Here is a 24,243-nt window from a genome sequence, read left to right on the forward strand (position 1 = left end):
AAACCTTTTTTTTTTTTTTAATCCTCTGTTTAAAAACGTGCCCCATACAAAAACCACCAAAACCCTCACTTTGCTTATCACACCATGGCATTAAGAATCAGTGCCTCTGAACAAGCAGCTTAAATAGTTAATTCAGGACGCGTGTCCGAGTGTAGGGGTCTTATATACATATAGTACACGTAAAAACTGGTAATATGTTTAAATGACAATTAAATACCACTTCCACCACCTCCAATGAGCGACACTTCTCATTTACAAGAGGAAAAAAATACAGCATTTCTAGTTTTTTCTAGCTCCCAGTGCTTTTCAAGTGGTTTTAGTTCTGTTCAACAGTTGACATCGCCGATGGAAGCACACCAGACAATGCAGCACAACCCCTAGGTTTATTTAATAAATATTTATTTAAAAATACGCTCTTATTTATTCACAGTTTCAAGTCTGGAGAAAAAAAAAAAAAAGGATAACACTACTCTGGATCAATCCCAACACAGCTAAAATCATTCACTTCCTGTGGCAAAGGAAATACCAGCAACGGCGAATATTTGCAAGAGCCTTGCATCAAAGCCAGGAAGGCACGTGCTTTGTGCAGAATAGTGACTGCAATGAGAGAAACGTGGCCACACATTCAACAGAAGCCTCCTTGCACTGCTTCATTCCGTGTCACTGGTTAAAGTAGCCCCAGTCATGCTTTGCTTACAAAGTCTCTCTCATTAAATAACAAACAGAGCAACTGTGAGGTTATAGTTCCACGCAAAATGTTTGCATGGCTGCAAAGCCCACTGCCTTTAAGAGAAAAATTGTGCTTTCCTCCAAGATCAAATGCAAGAGAAAAAAAAAAATACGTTCAGTTTGTACCCAGAACCCCAACCTTGCATTTCAAACAAAGAAATGCTAATAACCAAACCAAACAGAGTTATCACAGCTTCAGAGGGAATTCCTGCTCTTTCCCAGGTGTGCTGTGTTAACCGTGTAGGCAATGCTCTTATCACCTTTGATAAATCCAAACACCACATGGGGAAAAGTACCACTGATCCCATGCATTCACAAGGCACTGTTGCTGCTCTTTTGCAGCACTTAAATCACTGAGTTCCTCCATTACTGGCTTCACTATTCTGAGACAGCTGCTCCAGTAAGTTTAAGATTACCTCTATTCTCTCTAGCAGGGTCATACTTTTGTTAGCAGTTGCACGCAACAGGAGAGAATAAACTTGCTTGTTTGTCTTAAGAGCGACTTCTTCTTCATTAATGCCCCTAAAAAGGAAGCAGATGATAAAAGCTATTAACCTGACCACCATCTTTTATTCTACAAATTATCAAAACAATTATCAAACAAAAACGATGATTATTTCTTTGAAACCATATGGCTAGTGCTTTGATTTCTAAGCCTTACTTCCTTAGCTCTCATTTCCTGGCATTTCACAGCATTGCACTCAGAGCCTCTGTTCCTACTGAAGGAAGGATAACAAGTCCCAGTTTTTCCTCAACTCCAGTCTGGCCATTTTATTAACTTCACATTGTAAACCCTCCAGTCAGTGTCTCCGTGCCAAATCTCTGTACTTTTGTCAGAGTTCGTCTCATCTGATCCAGCCAAAATCCAGCAGACACTTGACAATTCCTCAGCTGCTATTTGCTCCCAGGCAGTTGCCTGCTGCTGTATTTGCCATAGCCCAGCCCTGCTAACCCACTAGGGACGTTTTTCTGGTCAAGTCTTAAGTCCACGACCCTGCCATCCCTCTCTTAAGTTCCAGACACCTAAATTATTTTAGAGACATCTCCATGCCCAACAGCTTTACACAGAAGAGCTTTTGCCAGTCTGCAGTTTAAGGTCCCGTCGATTTTTCTCAATTTGACAGACAACGTTGAAAATAATTTATCAAACAAGAGCTGGCCTATTACTTCAGCATTGCCACCCTACATTTAACATCCAAAACAAGTAAATAAATGACTTGAATGAGAAAAGAGAGAAAGAAATGCTGCCATTAGCATTACAACTAAATTAAGTGTGCACATGTGCAAGCAGCAGTCAGTTTAATTGTAAATGCTCAGGGAGTTGCAAAAAAAGGTAAAGCAAATCAAATTTATAACGCTTGGCAGAAATCAGACAGATTTAATTATTAAACAGAACAGGTAGTCAATAAAAAGCCACTGAAATGCAAAGTATTTCCAGGATAAGTTACAAGAATTCCCAGAGCAAAGTATTAATTTCAATTACTTTTCCCTCTGCTTTACACAGCGCAGTTCAGTTGCACTTATGCATTTAACTTCTGGAAGGTAAAACTGATTTCATTCACTTTTATTGCCAGCCTGCAAGTTTCACTATCAACCATCAGTTTTTCCACATGTTCTTCTGTTCTCTGCCAGAGCACATCTAAGGCCCTGCAATAGCATCCGTGGGTTCTCATTTCCTCCCTCTTCAGCTGGCCTTCTATTAAAACAGAGCACAGACGTTTTCTCTTTCTGTAAAGCAGAACTAAGGAGACACACACAAGACCTCCACAAAGCACTGCAAAGGTTCAACAAAAGCTTAAACAAAAGACAGTGCTAAGCTGAGCCTCAACCCACCGCTGTGTAAAGAAGTTTAAGACTTCACAGCAGCACTCCCATTCCACCTCACTCAAATGAGAGCTGCAACCTGCTCCCTCTATGACATCTTCAGTAGGAAATCTCATTCACGAGAGACTCCATGAGGAGCAAGGGAAAAAAAGCTTGTTATGTAACACTTAGCCAGATCACAAAACAATGAGAACAGCCGAGTCAGTTACTCGGGATAGCTGCTTGGTTACACACAAGCTGTACTTCAATCCTTTGCATTTCACATATTCAGATTGCCACCTTGTGGAAGCTCTTCCATAAGTGAATACACCTAACTGCACCTAAGAAATGCTAAAAGGGCACACAGGCTTTCTTCCAGCCTCAGCATTTCCCACTTAGTCTCCTATCAGCAAACAACTTACTGTGAAAGATTATTCCATTTCCCAACTTTCTGTAGCAAAACAGCAGTTAGCATCAGCACTGTTTCAGTGTGACAAACTGTTAACAACTTCCAAAAATAAGCATTCTCTAATGCCTCATTTTCGTAAAATAACTTCAGGTTACAGTAGAAATAACAACTGTAAGCCACTGTAACTTCTACAGTCAAACATATTTGCTGCTAATGGGGGGGGGGGGGTGAAAGGTGTTCTCCAGATCCTAAAAACAATAAACACATTCAAATTTATCCAACAGCGTAAGGAATTAAGTCTGCCACACCTGACCACAGCAGTGGTCAAGCAGAAGATTGCTGCTTAGTGCATTCCATTGGGTGTTAGAAAGCTAATGCCAGCAAGCATCTTCCCCATCTACATCCTTCTCTCTTTACAGCACCATTGGTCCACCTACATTTATTCTGAAGAATTACATGTGCTTACCTATGTTGTCACTAGTACATTTTATTAAGATATATCTAATCAGCAGTAGCACACAGGAGTTTTCCCCCCTCACTATCTTTCAAGTGTCCTGCCACAGTTGAAGACTGATGCCAGTAAGACAAAGGACCCCTGAACAATTAGTTACATTTTAAATAGGTGTATAAATAGAACCAGGACAGTGAGAAGTATGCCAGCAGGTTACAGCAGTACAAGTCAAGGTGTTCTGTTGAATTTATACCCATGAAGGTATACCCTATGAAGTGCGTGATAAAGCATCTGCGATTCATAACTGTATTGTGCTTTTCAGACAACTAGTGCAAGCTTATTTCTTATGAGAAAAGAACCAGGCTAACTTTCTGTCCATTCAGCCCTGGACTCTTATCAGAAAATGAATGGGGAAAAAACTGCCTAGCCTGGACACAAAGTGAAGGTGTTTCCTGGTAGCTCCCTCAATTACACCTAAAAATCACCAGCTTCAGGTGACCAATGGACACCCCAGCTCCTTCTCCACACAAAAGTCTGCTCCAGAAAGGAATAAACATCACACGTTCATGCATTTGTAAGAGTTCATCATTTGTACAGATTTGTGTATCCAAATCACATTTACATATGCAAATCAAGCTTTAGCTTACCCAATTTTCTTTTTCGTTGAAGTTAACAATTTAATGGACTGGAGGAGAAGGAATGACATTCTAGACTCAAAAATACTAAGCAGCTTCATTACTTCTTCCTTGTTAAGGGCAGTGGAGGATTCATTAGGTGATATACTCTCAGCACTGCTCTCATCCTTGCTTATCTACAAAAAGAAAAACAAGCAAACATGTCAGTCAACTCCACCATGAGAAGAACTGTAATCAAGTCAGATGACCATACTTGCAGGTTTGCTTACTCCTTACAGGAGTGGCACCAACATCACAATTGCTATGATGTCATGTTTACGAGGCCTCAGTCGGTAATTACTTCGCAGTTGCACTGCACACAAGTTATGACAAGTGCTTATGTGCTAAATCTAGGTATTGTAATATTTAATTATAAAACTACCTGGAAAATACAGACTGAAATAGTCAAAGGATGACCACGTCAGCAAATACGAGTAGTTATTTATTTAGGCATCAAGAACAGTGGCTGCAGATAGCCTTCCACGCTTGAACACTGAAATACTAAATGACTATAGAGAGGATTCCCATTTACATTGTACATGTCTTTTTAAAGAACTTAAGAATGTATTTAAGGGCTAATACAGTTACACACAATCCCATTCACTCAAAGAGCAAGTCTGTATAGGCCCATACACAGGCATGTTTTAATCCATTCAGCACCTCAAGAAATTTCTATACCATTTTATAAACTTCAGCAGCATTATGCAAAACACTTCTTCATAAAGAGGCACAAAAAGGCTCTGAATCCAGAGATCCAGGCATCAGAAAAAGAGAAATAAGAGGAAGACAAAAAGTTGTTGGAGAAATTTCTAGTTCTGAAGTGTGGTGGGAAGAGGTGGAACTTCTGACACCACTCTGAGAAAGGGAAATCCTAGATTAAAGCTTTTTCATCCTCTCCCACCTGAAGGCTAGAAGTCAATTACAGAAGGTTCAAATTCCGTTCCTGCAATTTAAGCAACTAAATTGAGTGAGAAGTAGACAAGCAATACTTTAATTGCCAGTTGACCACTTCTGTGTGGATACACAAGATATGTGGGAGCAGTCAAGCAGGTAAACTTGACTTTCTTTTACCTGCTCACTCTCTGCTGCAAGCTCTTTTCTGATAAGCTGGAATGCACACTTGGTCTTAGCCATTATATCTAGGGCCCCAAACAATGTCTTTAATTTCCCAGCACTGCTGTTCTGACCTGAAAGGGGAAAAAGAAAAAAATAAAGGACACCATTAACAACTCATTCTGGACTGCACTTTTACCTCTACCCAACAATTTCAGGAGTTCATGCAAAACAGTGCATACCATCCTAGACAACTGAAGAACAGAATGATAACAACACCTTTCTTCTTCCAAAGCAGACTGTATTCTGAGAAGCATGTTACTCCTACTCAAATGAAGTTATTTAGAAGGGAAATGAAACAGTTAGCAGCAGTTTAGAAGACTCTTGTAGAAAGACAGAGTTAGACTTACTTGCCATCTGGAATTCTGCAAATGCCACTCTTTCCAATTGCACACGAAGGAGTTCGCACGGTGCATCCTTCAAGAGCTGGAAGAGCCTTACTGCTTTACTATAATGAAGATCAGCAAGGACACGATGCTGCTTCCTCAAATGTTCATCACCAACCTGTGCTCAGAGTAGGGTTCATAGTAAATGCCAGACAATATGTTCTGAAAGCATCTGTTATAAAAAAAAGCTTACCGAAAACAAGCGGTACAAACAATGGTTTCTCATCTCACTTCAAAATGGTTCATCTAAGCCAAAGCAGCACACTTCTAGAATCTACCACTAACCTGCCATCAATGAAGTTACTGTACTTTCGTAGTCAATATTAACAAACTCATTAAGTAGAACCAAGCTATTCATAAAGAGTAATTAAGGAACACCACCCTCCAACACACCCCAAGAAGCAACACACAAGTCTACACTTAAGCATTAATTAATCATTAGCAGACAGCCTTCTACTAGAACAGCAGCAGAATTATCAGGAGAGAGGCTTAGAAGCAAAACTAAACTGAAAATACTTATCATCAAGTGTGTGAAAATACCTAGAACAGACTGAACCATAAAGCTGAAACACGCTGTAAGGGACAAGGCTGATGACATGATGCACAGGAATGGCACAAAGCTGCACCACAGAGGTTCTGACTGGATATTAGGAAAATAATCTTTATCTTGAAGGTAGACAAGCACTAAAAAAGGCTTCCTAGAGAGGTGGTTGATGCTCTGTGCCTGTCTGTTCAAGAGACATTTGAACAATGCCCTTACTAGTCGTGCTTTAACTTGTGCCTAGCCCTGAAGTACTCAGGCAGTTGGACTAGAATTCTGAAGGTCCCTTCCAGAAGAACTGCTCTGTTCAAAATGAACTGTACTTCACGCTGACTTAAATACAAGCCAGCTCACATTTCCCCAGTTAAGTCATTTTAAATAAACATATTCCAACTACAGTTAGAAGGATAAATATCAATCTTCAGAAATATTACACGTCAAACATGGAACCTAGATTGAAAAACCAAACAGTTCGTGCTAGTACCTGGTTCCTGAGGCAACTGTGGTACATTGAAGCAAGTCTGTGGTGGATGGTTGCAGCGCGATACTGGCAGAGAGGCTGCCGTGGAGACACTGTATCAACATCACAGTACTTCAAAGACTTCATCATGGCTTCACTGACCTCCTTCTCTATCTACAAGGAAGAAAACTATGCAGTGCTGTTCCATTTTGAAAGTCATTGCATTACGTGGACTTGTAAGGGTTAAGTCCGTTTTCACAATACAAAACTGAAAACCTTTATATAACCATTTTATGATTTGCAAAAGCTACTTTAATCTTTTATTAGATTACAAAGCTTTCGTACGAGCTATTGCAATATCAACTTTGCTTGCTGTTCCATTTTTCAAGAAAATAGCTTCTTTTACGAGATGTCACAAATCTTTTCCATTACCTGTTCCTGAGCCTTCCTAGATAACGGAGCATAATCCTGCTGTAGAGTTGCCATAGTGAAATAAGTGGTAGACAGCTCCCAGTTCACAGAATCCCAAACAGCTGGATGCATCTCTCTCTTGCCAAGAGATCTTAGTGCTTTCAGGTAGTAGTCAATAGCCTATAGATTATAAAATAAATAGAAGCAGTACACTCATAACAACTAAAAACTCATTTCTTTTTACTCATTCTGAAAGGAATCATTTAAAAGTACCTTTGCTCCTCCTCTAATGTTTTTCTCATACTCATTCTGATCATAATCTTAGTCCTGACTTACCCATCAGAATAAACTAAGTTACTTCCAAAGGACACAGTGGCCCTAGGTAACTTTTTATTCCCTACATGTACTAACAGAATAAGTTACTGATTATAAGTATCTACCTTATTCTACATAATAAACGTGATTGGAAACCATTATCTTGGGGCAAATGTTCAGTGCTAGCTACATCGCTTCTTGTTTTTGCACACTCAAAAGGAAACATTCAGGTATGCAGTACTTCCCACTACGTTTAACTAACATGAAGCCAGAACTTCCACAACCCCTTATAAATAATCTTGCCAACTGCTGTATCTAGACACACTACCAACTCCTCCATCCCAGCACCTTCATTATTTAAAGGACTCTAAGCTGTTGACATAAGTTCTGCGTTAAAAGGTGGAATAGGGTATGGGCCATTGTAAGAGTAGTGTGTTACCTTATTATAATAAAGGGCCTCTTCTGGAGAAAATTCTCTCTTGAAGTCACCTTCAGTTGCACAGTGTGCTTGAGCACAAATTCGCATGAGCCTTCCTGTGTTGCACAGCAGGAGAGCAGCGTTGGTGGCATCATCAATGGACTCAAAATTCTGAATTCCTTTTTCAAAGCAAGAGAAGCTTTTCTTCCAGAGTTGCTGCTCTGTTGTCGATACGTTCTTACTCACTGTAGTAAAAACACAAGGCTTACCATTAATTCAAATTCTTCAGATACTGAACAAATGTTTGTTTATCGTGCTCTGTTTTCCATACAGATTTCTAAAGATGCCCTTGTAGACTTTAAACATGGTAAGTGATTCTGAACACCCAAATTCATGGCAAATACTAACAAAACAAATGGAAATCTGCTAATATCAGGAGTGCACTACTGCACATAGCACACATCAGAAAGAATTGTGGTAACATGGCACACACAGAAAAAATGAAGGAAGTTAGTAGAACAGTTTATAAATGCTTTCCCCCCCTTTCCAATAGTATGCAGGATATTAGTTACCTATATGAACTTGCAGTATGAAACAAAAAGTGATTTTTTTTTAAACAGACAAGCAAAATTCAGCATTAAGGCTTTTATTCTGGCTAAATAGCAGACCTACAAAAACACGGAAGTGAGGAACAGCCACCAAATTAAAATCTAATCCATAATCCTTCAACTGTTAATAGAACAAATTCAGCGAGTATTTAGGAGAATGGAGCTGCTTACACTGAGCCACCACCATCAACTTAGTTTTAGCTTAAATAACTAGTGCTTCAAGGCAAGACATTGTTTTCTTTAAAATAAGAAAAGCACTAAAAAAAAAGTCTTCTTTCCCCCCCCCCCCCTTTCTTTCCAGGGCATTCAACACACTTTAAAAGAATTTCTCCAGATCTATGGTTTCCATTATTCAGTTTAGGATCAATTAAAACAGTGCATAAGCCACAGTAATCTACTGTAGATTATTATTTACAGTGGATATTAAAGTTCTAGTATTTTTCTAAAAATGATACTTACTAAAAAGTTACTTAAATGTCACCTTAGTATTCAGAAACAATCAAGACTTCCTTCACAATTAGTGAACACAATTGTTTTTCTAGGTCAGTGGAACAGCATACAATAAGAAGTGAAACAAGAACACTTACCCACTCTCTCAGTCTGCACTGCAGCAGCCTGATTCATGTAAAACACTCCAATTTCATTCCTGATATTACCCATCCTCTTCAGCACCTGTATATGCTGCTCAGGATTTTGCTTCTTTAAGTTACTGAAAAGTAAAATTTCATAAGCTGCTTCGTAACATTTACAGCTGACTGAAAGCTGGCATTCCAAGTCTGTAGATAAGTCAGTAGCCCAGGCAAACACTAAAAAAAACCAAAACACAACATCTCCATGTCAAATAGCATTTCCAAGTACATCCAGGTCTCCGACAGTCTAGAGAAAAATGCCCAGTAAGATGACCAGGGATAAGACCAGTGTCAGAATGATATCACAGTTTGCACATGCAATCAGAACCCACCCAAGACATAAACAACTAAGGCCTTCAGCTCATTTACAACTTCAGGCACATCATACCATATTGTGTTAACTTACTGTCTGTCATAAGACATTTTCTCTGACTAAAACAGAATGAGGCATAACCAACTTTCCTCTGACAGCGACACTGCTGCGTGGATTGGAGGAAGCAGAGAGAAGTTTCTTATGTCTGTCACACAGACAAATTAGGACAGTTATCTTATACCTGTGTCATACCTTGGCAGCTGGATTCTCTGTGAAGACTGTGCAGTATTTCCTGATCTTCCTTTGTCTGGTAGTTATATTCTTCAAGGTACGCTGCTCTGTTGTTCGCGTTTTGAGCGAGCATTAATTGGATATCGCCACAAAGCGTTAAGCACTGGCAAAGAAACACTAACACTTCAGGAAGCATGCTGGCAGAGAGACAGCAGTAGGTATCTGAAAGAAAAGAATCCCATGGGTGAAGGAGCAGGAAGGAGAGAATCACAATTCTTAAGTTTTGACACAGACTGACAATGTAATTGGTTTTATGTTGCTTCCCACATCTATTCTCTGTACCCAGACAACACATACTCTTCTGAGAGTAACTAATCTATTTCAAAATCACACTTATTCCACACAGCTGACAGCTTAGGAGTAGCGACTATTTTCTTAAATATGTGCATCAACTCTGATGATGATGAATGCTAATCTCAGATTTCAAACTTAAACCAGGGAAAACTGCGTTTCAGCAGATTAACTCCAGTCAGATATGGTCTGAAAAAAAAGAATTTTCAAGCAGTGCAGTTACATTTAAGCCCTCCAAAGACTGAAAAGCTACACATAGTGAAGCTTTGTGTTGAGATCAAGTCTCTTTTACCATCCAACCACCTCACATCCTACAAACACGGAAGCAAAACAGCAGTACTAAAGCTCTAAGTGTACACCGTTTTCTGATTACTTAATATCCTAAACAGCCTGATTTTCTCCACTCCACCTATACCCTATTTCCCTTGATAATAATGTAATTCATTTCACAGGTGTATCTAATTCAGCTGACACTTTGGGTAAATATTTAAATGAAATGGGAACCATCAATGTTTCCAGAGAGAAAACATCTGCTCGCATTGACAGTACTGACAACATGGAAGGTTACCACAGTGCTGCCACCAGGACCAAATGCTCCCAGCTTCAGTGCTCTGAAATTTCAAGTCTGGGATCTAAGTCTTCCCACCAGGTCGAAGTGGTAATACCCATCAAACCCAAATGGCAATGAGCAAGTTATTCTTAGTACATCCCTCTCTCCAGAAGAATGAGCTAGACACTTAGCTTAACCAGACACACGGGGATACGATTTGTCACCGCATGCCACTAAGGTAAATCACACATGCAAGTATTTGATATTGTGAAATGTGTCAATATAGAGATGACAACTCCAATAACTTACCGTGGCACTGCAAAGCCAGCTTGATGTATCGTAATGCTCTCCCGTATTTCTGGAGAATCATAGCAGCATCAGACAGGACATAATAAGCCTTTGATGATTTCAGAATGAGCTGGAGTTTCATTTTGTATTGCCACGATCCGGGAATCATTCCTGACTGACTGGAATGCTTATCCTTCTGAAATGAGCCCACTGTAACAAACAGAACCTCCTCAGTAAATCTCATTTCCATAAAATACACCAGAGGTCTGACCCAACTTCAGCATGCAGACAGAATGGAAATAGCCATATTACAGCTCTGCACACTAGAGTACACCAATTTGCCTGGTACTACTTTTTTCATCTACAAAATGGACCCAATGCTTGGAACTTTTCCACTTATTTCACCTGAAAGCATTGTATTTGAATACAGGAGTACAGTGCTGATGCAGCTAAAACCCAACATACTCAACAGCTTTTGAAACACTGGGGCAATGACCCAGTCCAGCCAAATCCTTATGACGTTTGCTTTATTTCTGTATTAACTACCTCAAACTAAGGAATTCTCCAGCACTACAGGAACTGGATAATCTAATCATTCCTGCAAATAAGACCAACGACCTTCTCACACCGGTTCCAAGATTATCCTCAGCATAAGATCAAGGTTCTGCCTTCAGTGCTGCAGTGATTATGGAAACAGAAAGCAGCAGCTACAGACCCGAAGCACAGGAGAGTTTCTAATGCCAAGGGACAGAACTCCATTGTCCTGACCAGGAGGGCTAAAGCAGAACAAGCAGCATACACTATGAGAAGCACACAGAATCGAGGCTCCTGCTTACAGCTGGACCTACAACACCTGACTTCCATGCTGACAATCCTCACTAGGCTCTAGAAAAACTGCAAGTTTTCTTTAAGATAGAAAGAAACTGAAGGCACAGAATACTCATATACTGTATGCACATAATATTCAGAAGTAGTTCTTTTCAAGTTAAAAATTCAGAAACAAAGAGTACTTGTTGTCTTTTCACTATGTACGTAAACACACTAACAAACCAGAGAAAATCCATGATTTGCATTCCAAAAAAAACCAACACAAACAAGCACACTTGGGAAACTGAAGTTTCTCACTTAAGCTTGAGCTACTTTTCTCTAGGTTGAGATCAATCACTGTGACCCAAATGAGTAACGCCATTGCTACTCCAGGGAGGAACTCCAGTGCAGATCCAGAATCAAATAAAATCTTTTTTGAGATCTGCACAATATTTACCTCCCACACTTTCCAAGAAAGTCATGCTTCTAAATAAAAAAGCAAGCAGCTGCAGCGTGTCATCAGCTCCAAAGAGCAACAGCAGAAGACAGAGCCTGGTTGCAATAGAGCTGAAATCAGCACACTGTTCTTGTTGAGCTGACCTCAGTGAAATTTTGCAATAGATCTTCATAAAAGCAAACCACACAGCACATATTAACAGCACTGTGCAGAATTTATGGGAGCTCGACAATTCAACTTTCTGATAGAGACATTATATTTTGTGGGCTAAGTATTTGCTAAAAAAAAAACTAGGAAAGTATCAATATATCTCCAGTTCACTGACATGCATGAGAATCATAAAACTGGAAGACTAGCATCAGAGCACGTAAATGATTAACTCAAAACTGAATTTGCTTATTATTTAGGGATATAAAGGGGAAAGGAAGGAAAAAGGGAAGTATGAGGAAGTGTAAAAACATACACTCAAATTTCTTTCTGACATTTGCTTGTAGGACTTATCACCCTGCAGAAAACTTCACTACTTTCACAACAGGAGTCTTCCCTACTCCCTTTCATGAGACTCTAGAGCAAAGTAGACTGAAACTTCTGGACTTGAGTATTTAAGTAGAATTAAAACACCTGTCTTTCCTGCTTCCTTCCACAATTTAAAGCTACAAGAAAAAAATAACACTGAAATCCTAGTTAACTTCATAATATGTACAAATTGTAATGCATTTGTAAATGTAATACCCAGCAGTAAAGGGAAAAACTGCCAGAAGTGAAAAGCTCTTTCACAAATCCTCCACATCACAAAAAAAAGGAGACTGCTAAAACTAGATAAACAAATAAAAAACCACAATAACAACAACAACAACCACCAACACATCCCACAAACAACTTAGTGCTCCTCACAACACATCCACTAAATCTTTGTGGAAGGTACAACTAAACAAGGTACAGTCACTTTATGTGTTTACTAACAAAAGATGCTTTGATGTGCAAAATATCCCAAATACACTATTCATATTTAAAGTCTCCAATTTTGGTTTAGTGCTGTGTATTTTCTCTTGCTTATACAACAGCATAATGAGCGACACACAAGTATACTGTTTTGACAATCAAAATGAAGTGGCAGCAGTTTGTATTGGTACTGGAAAGGTCTTATTTGCACAACAATACAACTTACTTTTGTCTAAAAATAAAGCCATCTGTTTTTCCAGACACTCGGGACCACCACTGGTGGATTCATCTTCATATTTCAATGGGATTGGTGTGCTGGGGTCAGCAGCAGGAAGGTCGCTCTCTTTTTTAACGCTGCTGTCAACAGACTTCAAGCCCTGCAAAAAGAATGGCCTTAATTCGCTTTGAAATCAATAATTCACCAATACCCAACACGTGAAGAACTGTATGCTAGCTGAAGTACCATTAGAAATCTGATAGGAAACTCACCTCCAGGACGTAGCTAAGCACAAGCCTGCAACGTTCTTCAGTGCCATGGCAGACAGGAAACGCACAACTAGGCTTGATTGAGAGGGCAACAGGGAGAAAAACAAAACCAGAAGAAACAGGAGTTTAAAGTGCAAAATACCAATGCTACTGGCTATAAGAAACACAGAAGATTGCAAGGACAAAAGCTTGTTAATGAAACATTTGATCTCCACATTGAAAAGCATCGTGGTATTTCTTTGCATTGTCTCAGAAAGCAATTCATATCTGGTCATCACTAGAGGATTTAGTTTAACATCTATACTTGGTCTCTCAGTAAGCCGAAAGGGGAGGAGGAGGAAGAAGGGATATTCCCATTTCATAACAGTAATTACAAGAGCACATACAGATGGCTTGCAATGCAGATTCAGAAAAACAGGTAGATTCACTATGCAAACGTTGCTTAGTCAACCTTAAAGTCAAAGCAGCAATTCACCTTTGAATGGCTCAATAGCTTAGGGCTGGGTTTTTTCACCTGCTTTGTGTTTGTGGTCATCTACAGTTCTTAAACACTGGTGGTGGCCAGTACTTATCCCTGTCACAGCAGCAGAGAGTTTTTTTTGTAGAGGACCTCATGTTCTATGAACAGCTAATGAAAAAACTAAGTGAAGCATGAGACATGGGGAAAAAACATGAAATTAAAAACCACAACTAAAGAAGAAAAATCACACGATGACAGCTCACGACAAAACTAACAGGTAACTGAGTTCTGATAACATAAACCTTGCAGCTTCAATTGAAGCTTTCAAGAAAATCCTTAAACAGAGATCCCTAGCTTTACTTACACGTATTCGATGAACGGACTTGTATTTTTCTGGCACTGATAACTCTCCTACAGATTTTATTATAGCCACTGCTTTATTGTCATCTGGTGGATCAGAACTGTTACTGTAAGAACCGTTTTCATCACTGTCTGGCATTTCTTCCTCTTCTTCACTATAACTTTCATCAGAATTTCCATTTATAGGGAAGTCTGTATTGTCTTCTTTTTTAGGCTCATCCAACTGAAAGAGCTCTGATAACATGTAGTTTGCTGAAGCAATAATCTTGTCAAAAAAGGAAAAAAGAAAAAACAGTGCTTCATTTCCATGTAAAAATTTGCTTTTGAAAGGCAAGAGAAGTATAATTCAACTTAGAATAAAGAGTAAACAATACATACAAATAGATATTTAATAATCTGCAAGTACAGCCTGTATTCTCACCTTGCTTGACCATGTTCAAGCACTGAATGTTTAAACAACAAAATTTAAGAAACACGTCAACGGAGATAGCAAGTTAACCACTGTATGTGCAAACAGAGCAGGCAGACAAGCTCACCCACATTTCCTTTTACCCACTTTACAGATGCAAATGAATTGTAAACCCCTCCCAACTTCTAGAAAGCAACCTGCCCTTATGCCTTCCACCAATCTAAAAATTGTTTTAGAAGACAGCCCTGTCAGGGCCTTTGCCTCTTGTTTTGCAGAAGAGAAGAAAGGTAAGAATTAGGAATACAGGCCATCTTTTCCCATATCTTGCTTTCATTCATAAAGAAGGGCAGCACTTGATCACCTTTTTCTTCTTTTGAGTGCCATCCTAACAAACTTTTTTCACATCTTTTCAGTTTTAGCTGTAATTAGAGAGAATACATAAGCTGCCTTCCAGAGGAGCTTCCACCTTCACTTTTTCTTTTTCCAGTATAGCTAAGCATTCAGAGGTCTGCATTTCATTTCTTGCTGCTGCTTGGGTTTATTCATTTATATGCTTTAATATTATCAATGTATTTTGAAACTCTGGCCACGTATCATTATTAAATACTAGATACTGGGCACTTACAAGCTATCCTATCGTAGCAGCAAGATCCAACTACACAGTACATCAGGAGGAATCCAATGTTCACTGGTGATGATCTAAAACTAGCAGTGTTTCCTCATCCTTAGGTTTCTTTTTATACAGAAATAAGTCCTGAGGTAAGATGGCAAGATGTACCAATGCTCAGTCTCACTTCTTAACTATGCTGTACTACACAGGCCTGCATACTTCACTCCATAACCTCCTGCCTCTCCAATCAAGACAGAGAACATGAACACCTAGAACACAATGTGGTCAAGACTGCTTCACTAAACTTGTCTGCAATGACACCTAAGATTAATACAGCAAGATGAGAAATATATATATGCATACATATACCCACTTGAAGTTGTGTTTGCAGGAAGGCTTACTAATGAACAAACATATCTAACAATTATGCCAGCAAAAATAACATTCCTTACATCAAAATTTAATATTTCTACCTTGAGTTTACTCAAAGCCTGAAGTCTTTCTCAGAGAGCTGTCACATTGCTATCACAAGAGGAATTTTGAGACTCAGGGATGAGTCATACTGCATCAAGTCCGCTAGGAAATTTGGGTCAGATCAAGTGAAAAACTAGAACAGACCACATGCTGCATTAAAGTAACCTGCTTTTAGGCATTTGGCTCTTGGAATAAGCAATTTTATGTTGGAACTTATCTATGGAACTAGATGATCCTAAAGGTCCCCTCCAACCCAAACCATTCTATTGAGTGCTTATGCTCCACCTTAAATTACTGACTCCATGTGCCTCAAGGATTATCCAAACACTAAGTAATAGCTTTAAGGCTTCAAGTTTTGGATTTAGGTGCTTAAGTAGGAGGGGTTCTGACCACAAAGAAAACTTCTCCATTGCCCTTACACAAAGATACAAGAACATACTGCTCTTACTTGAGGATGTCTGCCATTGTCCAGTAACTTAAGACAATTAAGAAGCAATGTTCTGATAGTGCCATAGTGTTTCTTGTTCTGGTTTTTCTTCAGCATCATATTGCAAGCAACTCTAAGAGAAAAAGTTGAAAAACTAGTGAATTCCTTTGTGCCACAAGGAAAAAAGCTTTAAGCAAGACCACTACAAATACAGGCTTTCCAAAGGTTTTAACAGGTCTACAACACTTAGTGAGAGCACAGTTTACACAAACAAATTGTGAAGATACAAAAGTTACAACAGAAGTTATTTAAAAACTCACTTGTATAGAAGAATTGCCACTGGCATTGTAAAAGGGTTTTGGTATTTGTCTTCTGTTTCTTCACAAAGGGTTGTTAGGTCATAGAGTTTTACTATATCACTCCCACTTGCTGAAAGGCAAGACTTTTTATTAAGAAGCATGACATTAACAAAAATCTTTTCTCAGTTTATTTAAGTTTACTTACCCTTAAATAACCAGTATGTATGTCCTTCTTTAGTGCAATTTGATTTCAAAAAAGATAAGATATTTTGAGCAATATCTTTTATCACTTTGGTAGAGAAATTAGAGTTTTCCAAATTGGGAATATCTTCAGTCTTGATCATTTCATATTTCTGCAAGGAATATATTTAAAAACAAGATTAGGAGGGTGTTCTGCCACTACCACACAGATCTATAGATCAAAGTCTCTATTATCTGCTTCATGAAATGGTCTACTATTATGATACAGCATCAAAATTCATTCATCTCTATGATTTACTTAAAAACTTTTATCGAGTAGCGTTATTAAGGTGTGCTTGCTTTTAAAGATGACTCACTGCTATGAGAAACTTATAACTAAGTAAATTGAGAACAAAAGGTGAAAAAGAAGAGGTGCAACATCATCTACTACATTGATGAAGTTTAGTCAGGAACTGCATGCTGCCAAGTGCAACTGATCAACCCAGCTGGTATCTGTAGGCTCTTGAAAAAGCTGTAAATACGATCAAAATTAAGAAGCATGCATGTATCTTTGTAAGCAAACACCACAGATTTTAAGATGCAAGGAAATGGTGCACTTCTGCAGCTACGCTTTTTTTTTTGTCTTTGTACATCTGAGCAAGTGGGAATCCTACATGTAGGGAAGGAAGAAAAAAAGAGCAGATATTTTTAGATGACCTCTGCAAGCTCTGCAGATGTTTCTCATTTTGCAACAACAATTTTGTAATCTTTTTGTCAGAACAGTAAGATTTGAAAGAGATCTGTTACAAGTGCAACAATTCTAGAAACAGAGTAATTGATGATCAAGAGTCAGGCTTACCTGAACAATTCCATTAACATGAAAGCACATCACAAGCTCTGGTACGTTGCATATTAAGTTGTCCAACCAATAGTCAATTCCTGTTAACACATTTATTGGCTTGTTGTTATCCCTAGAAACAAGTATTCCTAGTGTTATTTAAGTCTTCGTTTACTCTCCAGAAAAAAAAGTGATGTTTACTAACGGGATTCAGACTTAAGTCACCTTAGTGGATGGCATTGAAACTTACTTGTGAATTGTTAGGTTTTGTAGAGGCAAACAATGGAATACACTCACATTCCCTCAGAAGTTTGAGTTTTTGCCTATACTGACACCAAAACCTTAGCAAGCTTCACATGTCACACTATTACCAAAATAGTAAGTGCTGTTTCAAAAGAATATTCTGAAGTCCTAAAAGAATGGGAGCATTAACAGCACCTAATTATAGCACAGGCCTTCTCCCAGACTTTCCAAATTTCCCTACAAAGCAAGGCACTGTTAATTTCTAGAGGCACGTTAAGAGGATGACAAATATGTCAAACAAGTTTCAAGCTTTTGCTCACTCTTTGCCAATGCAGAGGCAGGAACATAGAGACCAGTAACCAAGTAATCATAAAGTATTAGTGAACAGAAAACAGTCAGAACAGAGAAGTTCTATAGAAATAAGTTTTAGGTACTTATGAAGTGCCTAACAAGCAGTTAGTGACATTCAAAATTGCAGTAAGAGAAATACCACTGCCATCTTTTAATAAAATAGAAATATAGAAAAGTTATGGACTAAATTAACAGTATTTTAACACTTAAATGCACATTAAAACCTGATGAAAGATTGCAGGCAGCCACTGCTTTCAAATAAAGATTCGGATAGATGGAATAAGCAGCAGAACTTCTCAAGTTCCAGGGCAGAAGCACAGCTACGGGACTTCCTGACTTCCAGGATTTTATAATGCCATAGCCACTTAAGTCTGAAGCATGAATTTGATAGTTTAAAACTACACTTAAGAATTAAGAGTCAACCAAAAACTTGCAGATAGCTATATAGGAAAGCAAAGCAACAAGTCAGCAAAGGCTGGCACACGCAATCAATTCACCTGAGACGTAAGCTCACAGCAGGGTATCTCCCACCTCCAAATATAGGCATATTTGATCCTACTAACATGTGGATATCTTCAAAGGTCCACAAGATGTTACGAACAAAGTCATTTTTAAGTCCCTTCATTAAGAGAAAAAAATCGGTCTATAAATAATCACTGGTATAAACACACGTTCTCTGTGACAATCTGCAGAACTACAAGAAAGCAAGATGCAAAAGCAGCAAATAAAAGACAGCACAAAATGAACTATGCTATGCATTCACGTTAACTTAAAAGACTGAGATCACAGATGCCACAAAAGCTACTTCTACAGGAGATGTAAGTTTTTCTCTTGGAGCCAATTTCGACCAAATTTTGAAGTGTTGGATTAAACTGGGGGAGTTGTGTTTGAGCTCAAATTTCACATATAGCATACCTGACTGTTTTCCCCGTCATTGAACAAAGTAGTCAGGTTTTGTTCTTTGGGGGCTGAGGCCACATGCCCCACTATATATGAGGGTTCAAGAGGCACACTTCCCTGTGAAGAGCACAAGGATAAGGAGTGATTCCACTGCTGAGGTAAACTTAGGCCATAGCAAAAAAAGTTGTATGTTTAAATTCTGAATGACAGAAGCATAGAAGACAAGAACTTTTACCTCCACCATATTAAAATATATATATAAATATAAAAGCCTCTAGTCAGTGACTACAATGTTTCTTCTGCTACAGCTAGTATTAAAAGTTCTGTACTTTATTTCTTATATTCTCATAATCTTCAGAAAGTAAGTTTTCCTAGGAATGCTTTATTCCCCAAGAGTCAACACCAGATTATCTACCTCTAGAAGATTTATTCTCTATCTTGATGCCTTAATTTATAAACAAGGAAAGATAACAACACACTGAACAAATGCACAACAGCTCCTTTGCAGAGTCTGTCTTATTTGGCAGTAATTCCTCAAGGAAGTGAGGGAGGAGTAGTTCTTTTTCTAAGAGCATTCCCTCCACTTTAGAATATTGTATTAGAACACACGCAGTTATTGTTTGATGGTCAACATACGTTAGAGCCATCAGAAGTTAGCTATGAGAGGAATTTGCATACTAATTATCACCATTGTTTAGCATAATAAAGATAACCTAGATCGTAGACTGAATACAGTACTTTTCATCTTCTCAGAAACTTTATCAATTCCTGTACTGCATTACTCCAAGAACACCAGGATGAACAACATTCCTAAGTGAGACTAGCCACACAGAAGCCCTGGATTAGAGCCCAATACTAATCATAGTTTGCTGTATAATTAACATCGCTCTCTTCTATTTGTGTTACCCCAAAGCAAGTATCAGCATACATTACTTAACTGTTTCTCAAACGTTTTCATAGATCCTTATTTTCCTCTTCACCAATAAATTCAAGGCCACAACAGAACTTTAATGGCATTTAAAAAAAAATAAAAGCAGCTCAAAACCGTAAGCTTCTACGCACACCAGCCAAATAGCACGTTTGCCTACTTTCAGGTGAAGTCACTGATAACTAGTCTTAGCCAAATGTTTCCTCTATCAAAAACGTGCAAATATGTATTTAGCATTTCAGTGACCAAAAAATATGAAAATCACTTCCAAAATTCAGAGCACAGAAACACCAGCATGAACTAAAATGCACGTACTGCCAACTTACTATAATTCTTCATGTCTTTCTGACAAAACGAGTATGATGGTAGCACCTTTGAAAACTTAAAACAGACAATGTTTTATTTGGGATACATATATTCCCTTAAAAACTAAGGTACCATTTACATACACTAACCTGGTTAGAGGCACCTGGATCTTCAGATAATGAAGAAGGCATTTCAAAAGGAGCCGGCCAGGAGGCCCTTCCTGCTTCATCGCTCTCACCTGGAACAGCACCCTCCTGGTGCTGCTTTGAACTGGAAGGGACAGGCTGAGCAGCTCCATCACCATTAATGCTGACAAAACATTAAGAAGTTTACAACATATGAAGAGAATCCTCTATACAATTTTTAAGTTTGGTTTGATGCATCAGTCTCAGAGAACAGCTTTGCTAATATGCTAGAAAAATGCTACAAGTACTACTGTGTTGTGGGAGGTGTCATTATACTTTGCACATAAGTGAAATCCGTTCTTCAGAAGGAACACTGAGAGAAGTTAAGCTATACTACTTAGTTTTATACTTTTAAATACTGCAACTCATAATAAAAACGTATACGTGTTATTTCATGATGTCATCTCTCAGTTTCCTCCATGTAAGGATAAAGCAATAAATAACACGGACAAATTCTAACATTCACTTCAAAATAACAAATTGGTCAGAAGTTGGCACAGAATTCAAGATTCATGCAGACATAATGTTACCTGTAATACAAAAATTTGGAAAGGATAGCCTTCTGATACCAGTGTTCTTTACTCTTCTTTTTTCGTTGCCACTTCTGGTCAATTAGTCTTTGATAAAACTCTTTCAGCCACGTCCAGTCCCCTGTCTAGTCAATATCACAAATATGAAATTAATGTCAAGAAGCATTTGCAGAGTAAGCAAAGTACCTCATTATCTTATGAATATCAATTCCAACAACAAAAGTTAACTCCAATGCTAACTCTTGAATTGGCAATTTATTGAAAACTTATTATCTAGAAGTTACATTTCAACAAAGCCAACTTCTCATTAAAAAAGTCACATACATGGTAAGAGACTCCATAGGAACAATAACAACATTAACAAAATTGCACAGCAATACTGAAGCAATTACAGAAAAGATGGATGTAGAATTTTAATCCTACAAAAACATTAATATAAGGACATCAGATTCTCCTTTGCAGTTTGTGATTAAACCAATTGCTGCAGCATAGCAGCATACACTTCATAGAAATGTTTTGTACTAGCACACGGTTCTCAGGAACTTTGATATATGCTTTCTTGCTGGCTACAGTATTCTCAAAATAATGCATTTTGACCATACACCATATATCACAAAAAGAAAGCTAACCTGAGATGATCTCATGAAGAGTTCTTGAATATCGAGTTCATCCAACAAGAGTGTCCTCCCAATGCGGTGCACTGCCATGCTCACATGTGACTTGCTGTAAGGTATCTTCAGAAGTTTTTTGATATTCTTACAGGAAAAAAGAGAACAGAGATTACTTTCCATATCATTATACTTCATTTTAAGACATAGTTCTTAGGAAACCGGACACAAAGGATACATTCTTAACAATGGAGAGGCATGGCCAGAAAAATAAAACCTTACAGAGGCAGAAATTTTAAGATCATTTCTCAAGAAGCTGCATTTGCTGAGGTCAGATATGAGAATACGAACAACAGTAATAAAAATCAATGGCAAACGGTGGTGTCAAGTCATCAGTATAAACTGCATACTGTGTTTAAACATTATCTCTTCAATCATCATAGCCAAGTATCACCAAAAGTGACTAAGAAAATGGAAGTTTATGGTTAGGAGTTGAAAGTGTTATCTTTGCCATAGAAATAACAACAATTTGCCAGGCACCCAGAGGACACCTAGACAGAGATTTATGTCTGAGCAGTAATCTGTCCAAGATAAACACAGATAAGAGAATATGCATCTTCCCTTCTCCGAATCATCTCATCTGAATTACGTAGAGCTGTTTCAGTAGATGTCTGCTTTTCCTTAACGGACACAAAGATGCCAGAAGACAGAACAGTACTTTACATTAAGGTTTATACAAGACATAAGTTTGAATGATAAAACTTGAATTACACACACCTCTGAATCAGACACAACATCCACATCATTTCCAATGGAGTCAATGAAGTCGTATGCCATTCCAAAGCTACAGAGAAAATAGCATGAGTTATTAAATACAGAATGACATCAGAGACCTTCTTGCTCTGCAAAGCAAGGAAAAACTCTGAAAGCTTTTTCAGAATTAAGAAAAAACAGACTCTAGCTAAATGTTACTCGATATAATGAGACCTAAGGTTAGTTAACAGAACCGTTTTGACAGCCCATAACTTTTCCAAAGATACTGCTGGAAACGCTTAGATTCAAGTTCAAAATATACTAAAAAGCAGTTTATGTTTTGTTGAAATCAAAGACGATCAAAAACATTAAACAAGTTGTCCTGCTCAAAGATTTTTATTGCCTAGAATTTGATTATGAGGATTTAAACAAAGACCCTCTGCAAGCTGCTAAATTTCACTAGCTAGTTGATTTACTGTGAATTTGCTTGCTTAGCAGAGGATTTAAAACTCTTATTTTCTAAATATCCTGAACTCACCTCATTCAACTATTCTGCAAACAGCCATGCAGAAAGGTAACACCGCTTTCTGGGTTTGTCCACAATTTTCCTTTGTGTTTGCTTCTGACAAAGCTATGAAGCTTTTTTCTGCCATTAGTTAGCCAGTTTCAATTTACAAAGATCCAGAACAGCCATAAGTTTGCTCCTTGACCACCCAGGGAAACCACGCTTGTTCCATTTTCACCCCCTACCAAAAGCAGGGTGGCCAGCTCAAGCAGACCAGTTTGATTTTGAACTGCTGACAACAGCCAGCCTGAGAAGAACATGAAGTCAGCATCACTGTCTCATGAAAGCTGTCACTACACACTTGAAAAAATCAACTCTATTGGCGTTATCAGCATCATTAATCATTGACAAACGAGACAAGACCACTGCATATAGGTAGGAACAGAGGATGGAAAAGAAGGAGGAGCAATACCTAACTGTTAAAAGAGAAGTTTTCACGAACTTCAACCTTCTGTTGGATTTAGCCTCAAAGATCCGGAAAAAAAAAAAAACAAAAAACAGAGCCTGCTGTACATACCTTGAGAACGGTGTGCTTTTCTTGTTGTTGCCGAGAACAGTGGTGCCTGCAGGTCCCAGCTTGGCACTTTCCCGTAACCAGTTTGCAGGCGGAAGCTTCAGGTCTGTCTTCTCCTGGAGCCAGGCAAAGGCTGCTTGCGGCGGGGCCGAGGAGTACTTCACCACAGCGCTGCTCTTCACCTCGTTGCCTCCAAGGAACAGCACCGAGCCCTGGTTCCCAAAGGAAAGGCAGTTCGCGTTTCTGTGGCTTTAAAGGCAAACGACGACTCGTTCTGCTAAGGCCTTTCATGGCGAGTGACACAAGCAGCAAAACACGCTCCTACAGTTACACGGAGAGCTTTGATCTGCCACACTTAAAAGGAAAAACGGATCCACGGCATATCATTTAGGTAAATAAAACGCAGCGCGCCGCGCTCCAATTTAAGGACGAGAACACTGCCTGCAATTACAGCTTAATTAAATTAGCGCGTTCCTGCCGCTCGCCGGCCCTGGCACTCCCTTCCCTCACACAGCTGGAAGCAGCGCTCGCACCTGTGCGGGAACCCACAGAACCCACAGACCCCCCGCACCGCGCTCACACCGCGCCCCGCCGCAGCTCGCCTCAGCCAGCCCCCGCTCCAAACCGCGCTCCCACCTCTGCCGTCACCTGCTTGGGCTCCTCCGCGTCTCCCCTCAGAGAGGCGGCAGCCCCGAGGCCGCAGAGCTCCGCCATCTTCCGCCCGCCCCCTACGGAGGCGCTCCCTGCGGCGGTAACGGCAGCGATAGGGGCACGGGGCTACCTGCGCCCCGCGGCGCCTCACGTGACGCTGCGTGACGTCACGACAGCGCCGCCGCCTCTCGCGTGCTTTCCCGTGAAGTCCCAGGGGGCGCGGAGGGCGGGAAGGAAAGGAGTCGGCCAATGGGAGAGCGAGGGGGCGGGGCCTCCGGGC

General features: G+C 39.3%; 1 protein-coding gene across 3 annotated transcripts; it reads right to left on the reverse strand.

The window, feature by feature from the left end:
* EDRF1 (erythroid differentiation regulatory factor 1) lies at positions 365-24,155 on the reverse strand. 3 transcript variants are annotated; one of them, XM_021398015.1, is made up of 25 exons: positions 23,961-24,155; positions 23,316-23,524; positions 22,258-22,324; positions 21,502-21,627; positions 20,873-20,997; positions 20,307-20,466; positions 18,939-19,040; positions 18,521-18,642; positions 17,451-17,562; positions 16,617-16,764; positions 16,433-16,541; positions 16,134-16,245; positions 14,197-14,457; positions 13,376-13,447; positions 13,113-13,263; positions 10,702-10,890; positions 9,513-9,713; positions 8,906-9,124; positions 7,732-7,955; positions 6,999-7,157; positions 6,591-6,740; positions 5,530-5,683; positions 5,138-5,253; positions 4,040-4,203; positions 365-1,251 (listed from the first exon to the last, which is right to left on the reverse strand). In XM_021398015.1, the coding sequence occupies exons 1-25, from the start codon at positions 24,024-24,026 to the stop codon at positions 1,080-1,082; spliced, it is 3,690 nt and encodes a 1,229-aa protein (XP_021253690.1). In that variant the 5' UTR covers positions 24,027-24,155; the 3' UTR covers positions 365-1,079. The 3 variants fall into 3 exon arrangements, with proteins under 3 accessions (XP_021253690.1, XP_021253689.1, XP_021253691.1); XM_021398014.1 differs by having other exon boundaries at positions 23,949-24,155; XM_021398016.1 differs by lacking the exon at positions 18,939-19,040 and having other exon boundaries at positions 23,949-24,155.

This window comes from Numida meleagris, chromosome 5 (genome assembly GCF_002078875.1).
Source record: "Numida meleagris isolate 19003 breed g44 Domestic line chromosome 5, NumMel1.0, whole genome shotgun sequence".
Lineage (NCBI taxonomy): Eukaryota > Metazoa > Chordata > Aves > Galliformes > Numididae > Numida > Numida meleagris.

What these genes read in the sequence shown, in the direction of transcription:
- EDRF1 (XM_021398014.1), bottom strand. Translation starts at nt 24,026, where the DNA reads ATGGCGGAGCTCTGCGGCCTCGGGGCTGCCGCCTCTCTGAGGGGAGAC. An exon ending in AAAAGCACACCGTTCTCAAG is followed by an intron (nt 22,325 to 23,315) that starts GTATGTACAGCA and finishes TTTTCTCTGTAG; the next exon opens with CTTTGGAATGGCATACGACT. An exon ending in TCAACGAAAAAGAAAATTGG is followed by an intron (nt 1,252 to 4,039) that starts GTAAGCTAAAGC and finishes CTTCCTTTTTAG; the next exon opens with GGGCATTAATGAAGAAGAAG.